General features: G+C 37.6%; 2 protein-coding genes across 5 annotated transcripts in view; one reads left to right on the top strand and one right to left on the bottom strand.

Moving 5' to 3' along the window:
- Positions 1 to 971: 971 nt before the first annotated feature.
- LOC128501974 (bile salt export pump-like) overlaps positions 972 to 17,007 on the top strand; it is a 31,226-nt gene continuing 15,190 nt past the window's right edge. The window contains exons 1-14 of the mRNA XM_053471643.1: positions 972 to 1,108; positions 1,574 to 1,592; positions 1,921 to 1,962; positions 2,078 to 2,129; positions 2,476 to 2,717; positions 3,503 to 3,590; positions 4,295 to 4,428; positions 4,991 to 5,162; positions 5,970 to 6,094; positions 6,913 to 7,087; positions 7,426 to 7,539; positions 8,233 to 8,343; positions 8,741 to 8,866; positions 9,442 to 9,645. Coding sequence (XP_053327618.1) covers positions 1,039 to 1,108; positions 1,574 to 1,592; positions 1,921 to 1,962; positions 2,078 to 2,129; positions 2,476 to 2,717; positions 3,503 to 3,590; positions 4,295 to 4,428; positions 4,991 to 5,162; positions 5,970 to 6,094; positions 6,913 to 7,087; positions 7,426 to 7,539; positions 8,233 to 8,343; positions 8,741 to 8,866; positions 9,442 to 9,645 — 1,674 coding nt within the window. The 5' untranslated portion in view covers positions 972 to 1,038. The remainder of the gene's footprint in view (positions 1,109 to 1,573; positions 1,593 to 1,920; positions 1,963 to 2,077; positions 2,130 to 2,475; positions 2,718 to 3,502; positions 3,591 to 4,294; positions 4,429 to 4,990; positions 5,163 to 5,969; positions 6,095 to 6,912; positions 7,088 to 7,425; positions 7,540 to 8,232; positions 8,344 to 8,740; positions 8,867 to 9,441; positions 9,646 to 17,007) is intronic.
- On the bottom strand, positions 10,707 to 16,719 carry LOC128501976 (uncharacterized). Of its 4 annotated transcripts, none has more exons than XM_053471645.1 (5): positions 16,592 to 16,719; positions 14,191 to 15,282; positions 11,303 to 13,383; positions 11,230 to 11,254; positions 10,707 to 11,073 (listed from the first exon to the last, which is right to left on the bottom strand). In XM_053471645.1, exons 1-5 carry the CDS (start codon positions 16,656 to 16,658, stop codon positions 10,712 to 10,714), a joined length of 3,627 nt encoding a protein of 1,208 aa, XP_053327620.1. In that variant the 5' UTR covers positions 16,659 to 16,719; the 3' UTR covers positions 10,707 to 10,711. The 4 variants fall into 4 exon arrangements, with proteins under 4 accessions (XP_053327620.1, XP_053327624.1, XP_053327623.1 ...); XM_053471649.1 differs by lacking the exon at positions 11,230 to 11,254 and having other exon boundaries at positions 11,386 to 11,410; positions 11,459 to 13,383; XM_053471648.1 differs by having other exon boundaries at positions 11,459 to 13,383.

The raw sequence follows: 17,007 nt of genomic DNA, 5'->3' as shown, positions 1-17,007 counted from the left end.
AACAAAAAAATATGTATGTGGGGTATTACTGTAATCAGTGGATGTTTATGAACATAAATTAGGTAATTGTTCAGCTGTACCCACTATGTACAAGAGGTTCTAGGCAAAAGATTAATTGAGAACATTGTAGTTAGCCTCTAGTCACGATACAAACACAATTCTGTGGACGTTAGCCTAGGGAGATACTAGTCTGTTACCCACATATGTCAATTCATACATTTCTTAAATTTTCAGAAGACTTCTGGAAAAACATTAACCCCCCCAAAGAAAATAAGTAAAAAACACTTAAATTTTGCTTCATTCATACTAAAGTTAGAGAACATTCAAATACATCAATAGTGATATAGTTACAGAAATACTTAGTAATATCCAACAAAATGGCTATATGAAGTCTAAAGGAGATAAAAGCTATTTTGTTTTGGGACATTCACGTTATGAAGTGGATGTGATATTAGTGATAAATTAGATCAGAAACACCATGGTTAGTCAGAATACCATCTTCTGGTTACTCTTAAACCTGAAAAACTCACATGGTATTATTATGTTAAAATGTTCCAGAACCAAAAATGACATGGCTTCACTTATGTAGTTGCTTTGTTATGATATAACAGTTACTGTTAAGGTATTGTACCTGGGTAATTATTGACACAGTGATTTTAACCTAAGCAACAAAAACACTAAATATGAACTAAAGTCAGCAAAAAAAGAATAAAACAAAGATGTTAATTTTATTACCCATAAATACTTTATTTTGTAATTACACACATAGATTAATAATAGAACAACTGAGTGACATTGAAAATTACACTAAAATATTATTAAGTTTCTTATGGATTATTAATAATAATATCGCAGGTACTCTCCATAAAACAGTAATTGTAATAGTAATATGTTAAGCAAATAGACATAAGCAAATGATTTGGGTATTTCACAGTACTAGAAATGATGCTTCCATGGATCATTTTTCTACTTATTTATATCTTCTTACTAATTTGGTGTCATGTGTTATAGATTTGTAATTGAGAAAAAGTGGCCAACATGTCAGTCACTCTGCAAAGTATCAAGAAGATTGGGGAGGACAATAAATCATTTGAATCGGATGAATCAGGTAAATGAAAAAAAGCTAATCAAGCAAAATTCTGGTAAACAAGCATCTTTTGGGGGGATTTATATTGGTTTTGTGAAAGCAGAAGAACATTTTTGCTACAATACTGTGTCCAATGGCTGAGACCAGCTATAGCTGTAAATTATCGTAGTCTGTATACCTACATACTTATTTTGTAATATACCTTCACCAATGTAGGAATTCATAAATACTTACAGGAGGGCTTATCATTAAATTAAATGCATGGCAAGGATCGGTCATATGTATTAATTATCATGCGGTTTGATCCAATTATTAAAAGTGAGACACCAGCAAACATACTTTGAAACATATACAAGTTGCTGAAATAATTTACATTCTCCATATAGCATCTTTATAAATAAAACATGCAGCGCTTGCATCAGAATGGATTGTACAATTTGTGGAGTTTCTTTTGTAAATTGTAACTATGAATTTTTATTTTGGCAGATAACTACAAGAAGAAAGAGTAAGTAGCATATTAATTATTTATGAAATCATTACACAGGCTGATAAACTTAATTAACATTTTCTTTCAAATGGTTCAAATTTAAATGATTCATCTTAATGACTAGTATTTTTTTTGACAATTTGCAGGCGTGATAGATGGGTAGATGATGATGATGACGCAATTTGTAGAGATAGCATAAGTCACTGTATAAAATGGGAGATTTGACTCTACATGTAACATACTGTGTGTATCACGACCGTTATATCTATGGATCAACTTTAAATGAAATACAACAAATTAAAACTGAGAGGTAGACAGTCACCTAACTTTTTTCCTTTCTGAGCAGAAATCTGTATGAAAATGGAGAGTCGTCTTCAAAGAAAGAAAAGTAAGTACTGTATTTCTTGCTGTGGTTAAAATCTCCTGTAATTATTTCTTTCATAATGCCTTGAGAGATTGGAAAAACATTGTGAATAACATATAACATTTTCTGTTTGCCACAGGCCAAAAAGCAAACATGCGAGTGATAGCATTAGAGTTGGATTCTTCCAGTTGGTAAGAAGGCTTCCTTACGATGAAAAATTACTGTCCACCCAAATGCCCATAATAAAAAAACACTAGGAAAATAATTGGAGTAACAAAACGAATCGAGAAGATTATACAACCTCTTTAGTCTCAATGAGTGTATTCCATTGTATTTAACACTTTGATTCCCAAAGTTTATTTAGAGCTCTTTTAACACAAACATAGAGATGCGTAATGACCACAGAAAAAAAACATGTGTGCCATCTATATCCACAGTATTTACTACCTGCACCTGACATTGGGCAAACATTACTATACACCATTTCTTAATGAATTATGAAATATTTATCTAATTAAACCCTTTTCTCCTCCCCAGTTTAGATTTTCTACCTGCTATGAAACTTTTCTGATGGTCTGTGGGGGCTTCGCTGCAGTTATTCACGGAGCAGCCCAGCCATGCATGTTACTCGTTTTTGGCCTCATGATTGACACATTCATATTATATGACATTGAAATACAAGAGCTCGAGAACCCTAACAAAACGTGTATCAATAACACCATCATGTGGATTAATGAATCTTTTGAAGAAGAGGGAGATAATGAGACTACAAGCTGTGGGTAAGATGTTGGTAGAAATTACTTACATTGTTTACTGATGGATGGGGTCATCCTATGTAACAAAAATGGGGGACCATGACATACAGTACTTACTAGAAAAAGGCTCCAGGCACTCAAGGGTTCCATCAGGCAGATTTATTGAAGGAGACGAACAACAACGTTTCGACCTCACGATGAGGTCTTTATAAACTTGATAGAGTTTCGTCTCCTTCAATAAATCTGCCTGATGGAACCCTTGAGTGCCTGGAGCCTTTTTCTATTTTGATTTACTGGGGAGCTGGCCCTTCCTGGCACAGCTAAGCACCTGAGTTCCTGTGGGGAGTGTGTGCAGATTTCTGATTCTGGTGACATACAGTACTTACTAGACTCAAAGTCAATGCCTGGCTCAGTGTGGTGGCAAGAGGATGTGTTTAAGCCAGCGTTTAGCTAGAAATGGAACTGGATTAACCCCCTCCAGTAGCAGTAAACTGGACTAGGGTTGTAGCTTAGCATTGTGTCATTTTATGATGGACTATGGCTGTTTCACCAACCTCTTCTCACCAGTGCCGCTGACTCCCTTATTTTCTTGCATACAGATACAAATCCCACCAAATCACCGAATGCAACCAGGATGTCCAATAAACACATACCACATTAGTCTCTTTGCATGCTTATGCGCACCCATTACACATACCAAAAGCACGCAGCCTGTTCTTATACCCTCTAATTCCTCCGTAACCCTCAGTAGTATTATCCATTTGATTGCTATGTTAGAACTCAAAACAATTGTCAATGTTTGCTTACAGCTTGCTGGATATTGAGGCAGAAATGACAAAGTTTGCTCTGTACTACGCAGGGATTGGGTGTTCTGTGCTCTTTCTTGGTTATGTTCAAGTAAGTACACATTTTCTCACTTTACTTTCACTGTTTCCATTTATCTCAGTAGGATCTTCAGTATAAAGAGCAATTCCTGTGCAAAGTAGTGCCATCACCATAACAACCAAATAATCCTGCTGCTTTCTACGCTTTCATTTTTGAAGGTTAAGCCCAAAAAGTGTCTAGCATATTTATGCAAAAGAAGAAAATCATTCTTATACAACTAGATTTTTTTTATTTTCTTGTAGGAAGCAATTTGATATTAGCTTTATAGAAGAGTTCTGACATCATATGATGTCCCCCCCCGATATGCCCTATGAAATCATGAAATGACCAAATTAAGTTGAATCATGAACTTGAAAGAATAATAATAAGTTCACTTAAACTTTGTTCCTACCTGGAAAATAATAAAGGCTAAACAGGACAAACAGGAGGGAACTATTTTCTGTGGAGCATTACAAATGACTAGAATTTTCTGTACTTTCTGAACATCTAAGTGCGGTTGTTGAGCAATTTCATGTACAAATAAAAGATGTGTTTTCATGCAAAATATCCACAATTTTAAAAAAAGCGCACTATGCTCAGGGACTGACTGATACTTGGGTAAATGCGGAGTAAAAAAAGGATACATTTTTGCAGGCAATAGTTTGAAAATATTCCAGAAAATGGAAAAGATGCGTCTACAAATATTGCATGTAACCTTTGTTTTACCGCCTACTCAGATTTGTTTTTGGGTCATGGCAGCTGCCCGGCAAATTCAGAGAATAAGAAAGTTGTACTTTCGGAAAGTCATGAGAATGGAGATTGGTTGGTTTGACTGCACGTCTGTAGGTGAACTGAACACCAGGATGTCCGAGTAAGTATAACGGTTATAAGGTTATGAACCTAGAACTCTCATATATTGTGAGGTTCCAACAAGACAAAACAATGAATAATGGATCAAGTCAACACATAATAACTAAACATCAAATACATGTGTGCTGCTGTCTACTGCCACAAACCTCACCACGGATGAATGTATATAAACTTATTTTAATATGCATTCTTTACCTGCAAGAAAGGCAGACAATCATTTATTTTCTAAAGATGGTACAGATCCAGAGCTGGAGGGTATTGCTCCCACCCCCTGCCACAATCTGAGAGAATTTTGGTTCCCATTCCCATTGAAAGCTTTTTGTGCATATGTGCAGGTGGTCTAGTTAGACCCCCTGGGAATTTAACGCAAGCTCTAAGCATCTTGTACAAGAATATTAGCTCAATAATTAATTCCATAGGAAAAATACTACCCTTGGAGTGAATGGCATGGGGCAACTCACGCGGTTCCCCAAACTAGTGGATCTGAGCCTGTTAACGCTGTTTTGAAAAAGAGTATGATGAAACCTCACCAATTATTAATTTGCTACTTTTTATCTTTGCAGTGACATAAACAAAATTAATGATGCTATTGCTGATCAGGTGGGGATATTTATCCAGAGATTCACTACATTCTTATCTGGGTTCCTGTTAGGATTTGTTAACGGCTGGAAACTGACATTGGTCATTATCGCTGTAAGCCCTTTAATTGGAATTGGAGCAGCACTTATGGCATTGGTAAGATTTTATACATTTAAGTAAAATGAAAAAAAAAAAGAATTATACGGTTTATATAAAGATATCCCTGGGCAAATTGTGTAAGTTGTTATACAGGGCATTAATTTGATGGTAGTCACTTGGATTCTTTCACTGCCCCACAGCCCTCTTTGCTTTTACAATAAATTGTTGTTTACCAACTATGCTGGAGATGAAACGTGGCCCTGGCACTTTAAGGCTAGTGGGTGCCAAATGTCATCAAGTGCATGTTACATTTTTATTGCAGCTTGAGGTCGTGTGTACCTGTTTGGCAGCACACTGCTGGCATGGTATGTTAAGTACGCAGCGTGTGTATAGGTGTAATTGTATGGTGGTAGTGAGTGTTACTGTATGCCAGTAGAGTGTGTGCATTAGTGCATGGTGTTAATGTGTGTATCATTATATGGTGTTAGCATGAGTGTGTGGGTGTATGTTAGTGTATGTTGTTAGTGTGTATGTGTGGGTGTTATGCCTAGGGTTAGAGGTGTGACAGTGTGTGTCTGTATTTGTTAAATTATGATGTTAGAGTAGGTGGGTGTAAGAGTAAGTTTGAGTGTTAATGCATTTGTTTTAGTTATAGAGGACACACTGAAGAAATGCTGCACCCAGGTACCGATACCCTAATCTCACCGCTGAAAGCAGCAACATTAATGCAAAAATGTATCATCTTTCACAGAATGGAAGAGGGGAAATTGCCCAAACATAGATTTCTTCTTTAGGATAGCATTTGCTGATGTTGAGTTTATAACTTATACATTTATTTCTCATTTATTATATCCTTGTCCTTAGGCTGTGGCGAAATTAACAGGAAGAGAATTACAGGCCTATGCCAAAGCTGGAGCAGTTGCAGATGAGGTCCTCTCTGGCATAAGAACGGTAGCTGCTTTTGGTGGAGAACTGAAAGAAGTTGAGAGGTATGAAATATTCATGTTAAAGGGAGTTTGTTAATGTAGATTGTATTCAGTATTATTCAGATTTATTCGGCTGTCCCAATTTAGTCCGCTGCAGGTATAGTTTATTTTGTTGAGAAAAGCGATTGAAAATCTAAGTGGAAGTAGAATGGTTGATTTTTATTTTGCACACAGATCATTGTATATTTTGGAAGCTAGTTTTATATATTTTTAGTGGAAAATTGTCTCTCATTGTTTATGGGTCACATATATAAAGATGTGCAAATCAGATTCATGCTCGGTAAAAACTCTCTGAACAACTAGAGCTCCTGTGTATACATTTTATGATCAACTTATACATTAAAATCGAACTGAAGAGTGAGAGTATAACATTTTAGTATCTTAGTTGCAAATGTGCTGGGCTTCTTCTTGTCACGATCTGAATGCTCATTGAATACAAGCGGGGTTTATTAGATGTCCCGCTAAAAAGGTCTCATAACAAAACATTTACATAGCACCTTAATCCCAGTGGGACTAAAAGCGCTTTCTTAGCGCACACTCTCAGAATGAACTGAATCGAAGGCTGAATAAAAGATGTTGTTAATACTCGATTGATGGTACTCATTTATCAACTTCTGAAGGATGAAGGGCTGAGTTGACACTTTTGGGAAGCAGAACCCGTGACCCTGAGATTTGATCAGGTTCTGCAGTCAGGGTATTTATCAACTGGGATATCTCACCGGCTTTCCTAGCGTTTGTTTCTGTTATGCCTGCTGCACCATATAGAAATTCTTATCATGCATTGGAGTAATTCTTGTTTTTTTTTATACTATTTCACACAGATATGACAAAAATCTGGTGTACGCCCAGCGTTGGGGAATAAGAAAAGGTGTAATAATGGGGTTTTTCACTGGATACATGTGGTTTATTATCTTCCTGTGTTATGCTTTGGCCTTTTGGTATGGATCCAAACTGGTCCTTGAAGAAGAGGAATACACTCCAGGAAACCTTTTGCAGGTAAATGAGAATAATGCAACAAGCCATTAACAGGTTTCATCTCAGCATGAATAATAATAAATAATGGATCCATCCAGATGTTCTTCTTACTTCTCTTCATCGTGGAGAACCAGTGCCCAAATATTTAAGTGTCTAATTCCTCTAAATGTTGCTTTTCTTGTAAATTCTTGTCTTGAATTTCTCACAAAGATGCTGATTTTCAACTAAAATATGAGGCAATTACTCACTTTCCATTATAATCTAATATAATTTACATCTTGTCCACGGTGGCTTCATAGAAGATGGCAATTCATTCAATACAGCACCTCCTCTGATAATTATGTTTTCTTGCATTGCAGGTGTTTTTCGGTGTGTTGGTGGGTGCTTTGAATCTAGGACAGGCATCTCCTTGCTTGCAAGCCTTTGCGTCTGGAAGGGGAGCTGCCACCAACATTTATGAAACTATTGATAATGTAAGGTTTTGTCATAAGATGTATGTAATTAAAAGTGCCAAAACAATTGGTTTAGATAATCAATAGCAAGCGGGCAGCTCTCTAGTTTTATTCTAAATTATGATTCCAACGCTTCTGGACCACCTTCATGGTCATAAAAAGTGTCATCTTTCTATTCACCTACAACTTTCTGTTTCAACAATAAAACCTAAAGAATGCATGGGTTAATAATTATTGATTATACAAAGAGCAAAATGTTTTTCAGATAGAAATATATTTAATACTGATTTTAAGATAAAATGACAGGCAGTACTCATGTCTGCTGACATGCTCTTGGCCGAGTTTCTCTTATTATCTATGCATATGGAAAATCTGCTTGTATAATTTAAACATACAAAAGTTTGTACCACTATTTTACATTCAATCAAAGTAACCCATCATGAGGTTAAAGAAAAGCAGAATTTGATTGCAGATCATTCAACACATCCAATCTGCCTGTTTTTTCCTGCGTTAAGTCTCAATCCTTAATCAGTGCTTGTTCTTGTCTTAGATTCAGGATCGCGTTATGCCAATCCCTTGTATGCTTATATTCCATAAGTGTATTACCCCCTATTATTTCTGCTGAGAGGCTGTTTATATATCATCCATTTAAATCATAAGGCAATGTGGAAAGAAGACCCTAAGCAAACGTTTCCTTTCTTCCTTCTGTCGTAGGAGCCAAAAATAGATTGTATGTCTGAAGAAGGCTACAAGCTGGATAAAGTGAAAGGAGAAATCGAATTCCATAACGTTACCTTTAATTACCCATCTAGACCTGAAGTAAAGGTAACTATGAATATTATGTTCATGATAGATAATAACGATAGACAATTAAAATACGACAAGATTCCGATCCAGATTCTTAACAGCATTTAATAGTTATTTTAGGGAGTGATTCTTCCCCATGTACGTGCCCAAATTTATAGGAGGAACTTTATTGAGAAAGACTATATTTTGAAGTTTGCGTGGACAGTTACAGATCTAATCTCACAACAGCGATGCTCACCCTCGGGTCTCAGGCAAACAGTCCAGTAATTCTGTGTATCCCTGCCTGAAAACAAGTAATTGAATTCATTTTAATTGAGATGGGCTATTCAAAAACTGTGAGTGAGACATCCCTTGACAAGAGTGAGTTGTGGTCTTAAGGGAAAAATATGAACTAGAAACGTTTCCTTTTTTGTAGATTTTACACAAATTAAACATGATTATAAAATCTGGAGAGACAACAGCATTTGTCGGGCCAAGTGGAGCTGGAAAAAGTACAACAGTTCAACTTATCCAACGTTTCTATGATCCAGATGAAGGAATGGTGAGTGAACGACGGTTGTTTGATACTCTTTTTTAGTAACATTAAGGGATAGAGGACATGAATTGTGTTCACATTATCATACGACATTGTCTTGTCAATGTTAGTGGATTTACTAAATCCATCAATGGTGGGTTGACTGGTTACCATACCTGGGAACTCTTCAGATTTCGCCTGGAGTCCCTAAAATGAGTTTGTCCATGACTACTCCCAACCCAGGCCCATCCTGATCCTGACACTCTATGGGGAGCCAGTTCTGCCTCTACATGTGGTTATCTGTGCCTTCTTAACCATGGCACACCCTTTCTGTTTAACATAAGGAAGAGGAGTATGAGTGGTATGGGAGGATAGCCCTAGGAAATTCCCAGTTATGCTGGTTAAATAGGATGAACAAAATTTTATTCTCATTAGTTAATAATGCCATTGATCTATTTCTACAGTATGCGTTTTTTATCATTTAATTTAGGTAAATAAAATATGGTTACTTGTTTATCAACTCAGGATTTTTTGATTTTGAACATTATTGAAAGTAGTTATGGAAGACGTGACATTAACTATTATCAATTTATTATTCACAGGTGACCTTAGATGGCCATGATGTACGTTCACTCAATATTCAGTGGCTACGCTCCCTGATTGGTATTGTAGAACAAGAACCAGTTTTGTTTGCTACCACAATCGCAGAGAATATTCGCTTTGGCAAAGAAAATGCAACAATGGAAGAAATAATCACAGCTGCAAAAGAAGCCAATGCCTACAACTTTATCATGGATCTACCACAGGTAATTCTATTTATATATCATGTTTGTCTGTTGTCTAAATGCTAAGATCCTGCTAGATTCTTAGAGTCTATGACTAAATGAATGAGTATCTATGCTATGTCAAAAATGTGGTCCTAGTGGATGGAGTCAGATGCCCCTAATGTAAATGGTGATGATAGTATTAGCAGATAAGTTATTTTGGGGAAATTTAATTTCCAGTTTTCAAAATTCAAGTTATCAACTGTCCAAAAACAAAGAATAAGAGAGTCAAAACTTTGTGTCCCCATTCGACCCATAGGGACGGAGCACACTCCACTGATCGGCATTAGGCAGCATTAGTATTGGCAGCCAGTATTGGAGTAAATTTGAATCAACAGGAGGGCTCTCTCACTTTATTAGAAGGATTGTGGGCAATGCTGTAGAAAAAGGCGTTTTAGGTGAAGCGGCTTTCATTAAGAAATGCAGAGTCTCTCAGTAAAGCAAAACAACAGTAGCTATTACTACATCATTTACATTGCTGCTGATTCCTATTGCAACTAAGACTTTTAAACTAAAAGTGCCTTTTTCATATTGTTATATCTTTTTTTTTTAGATCATATTTAATAAAAGTTAAGTTTCACTTTTTACAAAAAAACAGCTACCCCAATTCTGTTGTTTGCAGGATATTATTAGTGGATATGCATTAAAAGCATGCATCAGGCCCAAGTAATCAAATACAATTTAGAATATTCAGCAATGTAGATGATAAAGATGGCACTTTCATCGGTTTACTGTATTTGCTAGAAAAGTCACACGTGAATAGTCAGGTATTTCACTTAAATGCTTTTAATTGCACATTATCTCCATAGTACAAACATTCAAACTTAGTGTTATACATTTCATGTTGTAAATGAAGCAGTTATTTTTGTTAACATTATTGAAGCTGATACTTCGCATTAACTAGTTCTATTTCCCTATAATAAGATCTAAGCTCACTATGCTTTCTTTGGGTACTACTCAAGTTAAATTTCTCCTCATTTCCCTTGGATAATGATTGTCTGCAATAGAGGTGTTTGAGTTGTCTGTGCTTCTTTTTGTATATATTTTTCTAATTTCTCTCTTTTCCTCCCCTCTGTGCATGACCCTGAAGATTTTTCCTTTCTTGTGCTATCTCCAGCCCCTTATTCTCATTCGCCCTATGTCTTTTTTCTTCTATTGCATCCCACACAATTCCGCTTTTTTCTTCTGCTATCTCTAACCCCTTATTCTGTTTTGAAGTATGTGTCCCATCTTCTGTTTTATTCTTCATATTCCTTTGCCTCAACTCTTGCTCTCCCCTTTCTCTAGGGTGATGACTTTTCTTTCTCCCTTGTGTTTTATTGTCATTGACATCTCCTGTCCCTCTTACTTCATTTTGCTTCAATTCCTGTTCTTCACTTTCTTCTAGTGGTTTGCCATTATTTTTTCCTGGTTCCTGCCATTCCCTTTCCCCTTGGTGATTACCTACTCTTTTTCCTGGTTCCTGCGCTCGCCTTACTCCAGGCTGCTGAACTTCCCTTTGCCCTGAGATTTCACTATTACTCACATCTCTTATTCCTCTGGCTTTGTCATGCTTGTTATGCGCAGGAGTCTGCCCTTCTCTTTCTCCTGGCCTCTGACCCATTCTTTTTCCTGGTTCTTGTCCTTCCCTTTCTCCTGGTTTTTGACCGTGTTTTTGCCCAAGATGTTTACTATTACTCACATCTCTTATTCCTCTGGCTTTGTCGTGCTTGTTATGTGCAGGAGTCTGCCCTTCTCTTTCTCCTGGCCTCTGACCCATTCTTTTTCCTGGTTCTTGTCCTTCCCTTTCTCCTGGTTTTTGACCTTGTTTTTGCCCAAGATGTTTACTATTACTCACATCTCTTATTCCTCTGGCTTTGTCATGCTTGTTATGCGCAGGAGTCTGCCCTTCTCTTTCTCCTGGCCTCTGACCGGTTCTTTTTCCTGGTTCCTGCCCTTCCCTTTCTCCTGGTTTTTGACCTTGTTTTTGCCCAAGATGTTTACTATTACTCACATCTCTTATTCCTCTGGCTTTGTCATGCTTGTTATGCGCAGGAGTCTGCCCTTCTCTTTCTCCTGTCCTCTGACCAGTTCTTTTTCCTGGTTCCTGCCCTTCCCTTTCTCCTGGTTTTTGACCTTGTTTTTGCCCAAGATGTTTACTATTACTCACATCTCTTATTTCTCTGGCTTCGTCGTGCTTGTTATGCGCAGGAGTCTGCCCTTCTCTTTCTCCTGGCCTCTGACCGGTTCTTTTTCCTGGTTCCTGCCCTTCCCTTTCTCCTGGTTTTTGACCGTGTTTTTGCCCAAGATGTTTACTATTACTCACATCTCTTATTCCTCTGGCTTTGTCGTGCTTGTTATGTGCAGGAGTCTGCCCTTCTCTTTCTCCTGGCCTCTGACCCATTCTTTTTCCTGGTTCTTGTCCTTCCCTTTCTCCTGGTTTTTGACCTTGTTTTTGCCCAAGATGTTTACTATTACTCACATCTCTTATTCCTCTGGCTTTGTCATGCTTGTTATGCGCAGGAGTCTGCCCTTCTCTTTCTCCTGGCCTCTGACCGGTTCTTTTTCCTGGTTCCTGCCCTTCCCTTTCTCCTGGTTTTTGACCTTGTTTTTGCCCAAGATGTTTACTATTACTCACATCTCTTATTCCTCTGGCTTTGTCGTGCTTGTTATGTGCAGGAGTCTGCCCTTCTCTTTCTCCTGGCCTCTGACCCGTTCTTTTTCCTGGTTCCTGTCCTTCATTTTCTCCTGGTTTTTGACCTTGTTTTTGCCCAAGATGTTTACTATTACTCACATCTCTTATTCCTCTGGCTTTGTCATGCTTGTTATGCGCAGGAGTCTGCCCTTCTCTTTCTCCTGGCCTCTGACCAGTTCTTTTTCCTGGTTGCTGCCCTTCCCTTTCTCCAGGTAGTTGACCCCTCTTTTGTCCGGAGGTTTCACTATTACTAACGTCTCTTATTTCCCTGGCTTTGCCATGCATAGGGACCTTTCCTTCTGTTTCTTCTGGCTGATGCCCTTTCTTTTGCCCTGGACGTTTAGTCTTAATTAGATCTCTTATCCCTCTGGCTTTGCAGTGTTTGTTGTGCCCATGATCCTGTCCTTTCCTTTCTCCTGGCTTCTGGTCTTTTTTCTCATCTTGCTCCTGCCCTTTTCTTTCTCCTGGCTTCTGGTCTTTTTTCTCACCTTGCTCCTGCCCTTTCCTTTCTCCTGGTTTCTGGTCTTTTTTCTCACCTTGCTTCTGCCCTTTCCTTTCTCCTGGCTTCTGGTCGTTCTCACCTTGTTCCTGTCCTTTCCTTTCTCCTGGCTTCTGGTCTTTCTCACCTTGCTCCTGCCCTTTCCTTTCTCCTGGCTTCTGGTCTTTTTTCTCACCTTGCTTCTGCCCTTTCCTTTCCCCTGGCTTCTGGTCTTTCTCACCTTGCTCCTGTCCTTTCCTTTCTCCTGGCTTCTGGTCTTTTTTCTCACCTTGCTCCTGGCCTTTCCTTTCACCGGACTTTTGAGTTTTACTTTGCCCTGGTGCACTTTCTTTTCTACTTAAATCCCTTAGTTCCCTAATCTTTTCATTCGTTTCACAGTCGCACTCATATTCATGTTCATGAGGTCTTGTTTCAGTAGTCCGTTCGTTTGCAGTTTTACTTTCATTCTGATTATGCCCATGATCACGCTGTGTTAGCTGGTTTCCTTTACATATACATGTTTTGCTGCAGCGTTGACCTAAATGCTCATTAGGTCTTCCATGTAGACCTGTAAATGTAGAAATCAGACTTTTAGTATGTGCATCACTAAAACATTGTCATTCTCACTCACAAATACAACACAAATTCCATTAGAAGAATTGAAACACATACTGACATAACACATGAAGCATTTCCTTCTTGTTTGTTCTTTCTGATGCTGCACTTCCCCATCAGTTACTTTAAATTGTGCTCTATTTACTCAAATCTTGAATACCTATTGCTTTGCCATATTTATACTCATTGTTTGACCCAGGATTTGCCAGGATTTTCACCCATTTTCCCTTTTAATTGATTTTCTTTGTAGATAATTCTATCCATAGCAAAGGGTAGGACAAGAACATGTGAAACACAGCACAACTCTGTCTAAAGGGCAACTTCTAAATGTTAATAAGGCAGGATAAATGGGTGCAGGATTTTCATTGGGAGAGAGTAATAAGTCATGGAGTTGAGAAAGAGTGAAGAGTAGTTTGAGAAGGAGACAGATTGTTATTTTGTGAAAAGGAATAGATTGTTGGGTTTTGGTATAGGAGAGGAACTGATGGGGCTGGTGAAGGTATGAGCAATGGCAGTGGGAGAGGTAAAAGTAAGATATAAGCAAGGTTGTGGGGTGTAGCAATGCCCCATTAGACACTGGAACCGGTGCCGTACCAGGTTGCGCCAAAGTTCAAGGCGGCAGCCTCTTGTAACATAAGTCACACCCTTATACTACATATACAGTAATTTTCTCATTGTATTTTCTACATAGACATATCTGAAATGTTTGAGTAATGTCAGGCTCCCATTATATGAATGGAGATACTTTATATTTGTTTACCTGATCTTTTTCTTTCAGATGTTTCTGGAAGAGTGATTGGATCTGTTCCATTATTTTTCTGATTCCTATGTATAAAGCTCTGTCCACTTTTAACAGCTGGATGATGTTCATTTTTCTCTCCTCCTCTTTGGCCTGATTTATCACCTACGTCTTGGGTCCTTTTGTTTATGTCTCGTTTGGTTCTTTCTTGCTTGTGGCCTTTAGTGTTTGTCACCTCCAGCTCTTCTTCATCAGCTACATCCTGCACTTCCTCATCACCTAGACCCTGCATTTCCCCATCACCTAGATCCTGTACTTCTCCATCATTTTGATCCTGCTCCTTTCCATCACCTTGACCCTGTGCTTCTCCATCACCTAGGTCCTGTGCTTCTTCATCATCTATACCCTGTGCTTCTCCATCATCTATATCCTGTGCTTCTTCATCATCTATACCCTGTGCTTCTCCATCATCTATATCCTGTGCTTCTTCATCATCTATACCCTGTGCTTCTTCATCATATATGCCCTGTGCTTCTTCATCATCTATATCCTGTGCTTCTTCATCATCTATGCCCTGTGCTTCTTCATCATCTATATCGTGTACTTCCCCATGAACTTGAACTTTTCTATTGCCTGACTCATGTACTTTCCTTCTCCCTTGCTTTTTGGTTTCTCTTGATTCAAGTTCCTTGCTTTCTAGAGATTCATGTTCTTTGCTCTCATCTGACTCCTGTTCTTCTCCAGACTCCTGTCTTTTCTCTTCTACTGTTTCCATAGCTGTCCTTTCTCTAGAGTGTTGCTCATTGGATTGTGTTTCAGTTTCACTCACATCTCGAATCTCTCTTCCTTTACTTTGGTTATGTTCATTGCGTGCTCTATATGTTTGCCCTTGCTTGTTCTGACCTAGACCTTCTTGGTACTCTTTTGATTGCCTTTCCTTGAGTAAACTGGGATTGTTATCATAATTCGATGGATGAGCTCCATTTCCATTGTCTTCATTCTGAGATGTACCATTTCTAGTAGCAAATATGGGTGGAGGTTTTTCCCCCCTTTCCTGTTGAACTGGTCTTGTCTCCAGAAGCTTCTGTTCTCTGTGTTCCTTCTGTTTTGAAACTATAGTTATGGAAGCAAATTAAAATAGTAAAAAAATAATATTCAGAAGAGATACCACATACAACCGTGATACCCAGTATTGAACATGTCAAGATAAATAGGTTGGAATAGCTATAAGTTCTTTTCTGACTAAATTACCTTGTTAATGAACACTTGTCTGTGTCAAAGCCTATGTAAAGGGTCAATCATGAAATTACTTTTTGTTAGCTAGTCATCCTCCTTTAAAGGCCCTCTGCATTATTTGCACAATATGATACCTTTTAGAGGGTAAGGAGATTACCCTTTTTTAAGTACTTTATTCTTTGGGATTATATTTTTAAAGGTACGTTTATTAAAATTATGTTTTTATCAAACGTTTATCTTAGTTCAATTAACCAATAACTCACAGTTTAGTGAAACTCTGCATAGTAAGAATTCAAAACCCAGTCAAACAGAAGCAGACATAAATTTTATCAAAGGCATGCCATCATGATTTAAGTTTTTATAAACAAATGGGCTTACCCTTTTTTGCCCAAAAATCTGCATATTCAGTATGTCTATTGTGTGAAAAAAGTGACAATAGCACAAATAGTGCAAATATTGTTTTTAGCTTATATTGACAGAATTGTATTTTATTTTGCCAAATGGTGGAATGTTTTTTATCTGTTTTTCGCACACTATAACCATACTGAATCTGTTGCTTGCTGCCATGCTCAGATTTACTCATGACTGGCTCATGCATTCCAAGCCCTATGTATAAAGTAGCAGGTATACTCAGCGCCCATGTAACAGTGACTAACGAATACAAACATGACATAGCTTTTGTCCTTATCTGCACATTCTCACCCATAATTCAAAAAGAACATTGGAATTGTGCACTTTTTTGAGCATCATTGTTTTGCTCAGACCCTTATTAACAACATATTTTATTTAAAAAGGCATTTAAAAAGAAATATGTTATTCATATACTATAGCTTGATAACACAGGTTTATCACCCATTTTTCTAATAAAGCCTCAGATATTAATGCATGTCCTGTCCATCTGCATAAATCAGTATTAACATTTATGTAATTTGGTACAACAATGCTAAAAACCTACACTATACAACAAGTGCTATAATATGCCACATCAGTGTGGTTGCTAAACATAAATAGAAGTATACGCACTTTGCTGCTTATTTAATTTTACATTTGACTGCACAGTTCTTAATGATTACAAAATACATCTACAACATCCCTGCCATTAGTACCATAGGCTTTATTTGCATGCATACCTATCTCCTTGATTAATTTTGAATAAATCACATGTATTGAATGGTGTTGGCTAGACACTTACCTTCTGGAATAACTCCGGCAGCTGCAAGCCCCAGCAGCACAGGCAGTAGGAGAAGTCTCATGTCTTCTGCCCTCTGCTCTCCTTAGAGTGTTTCAAGGTAGTTCTTCAGTATTGGAAAGCAAAATAGAAAAGTGATGTACACACACTGTTTTCTCGGCTTTATATACACATCTGAAGCTGTTGAGTCAGAATGGCTTCCATCTAAAACCCTTTGATTACGGAATTATGGTGTATAAGGAAACCTGTAATTAGTGACATTATCAAATGAAGAGAAAAACATCACTTCTTTTTAAAGTAGCCAGTTACTTAGGACAGTCAACATTATTAAAATTAGTTTTTTTTCTTCACCTTTTCTTTTGTCGTGTGAGAAAATTTTGTTAGAAAATATTTATAAAAAAAACAAAACATCA

Source organism: Spea bombifrons, chromosome 7 (assembly GCF_027358695.1).
Source record: "Spea bombifrons isolate aSpeBom1 chromosome 7, aSpeBom1.2.pri, whole genome shotgun sequence".
NCBI lineage: Eukaryota > Metazoa > Chordata > Amphibia > Anura > Pelobatidae > Spea > Spea bombifrons.
The sequence above is the reverse complement of the archived record's forward strand: the minus strand, read 5'-3'. Positions and strand labels throughout refer to the sequence as shown.

Coding starts and splice junctions, on each gene's coding strand:
- LOC128501976 (XM_053471645.1), bottom strand. CDS start 16,658: ATGAGACTTCTCCTACTGCCTGTGCTGCTGGGGCTTGCAGCTGCCGGA. Junction 15,283..16,591: donor AGTTATTCCAGAAGGTAAGT/GTCTAGCCAACA, acceptor CCATAACTATAG/TTTCAAAACAGAAGGAACAC. Junction 13,384..14,190: donor ATCTGAAAGAAAAAGATCAG/GTAAACAAATAT, acceptor CTACATTTACAG/GTCTACATGGAAGACCTAAT.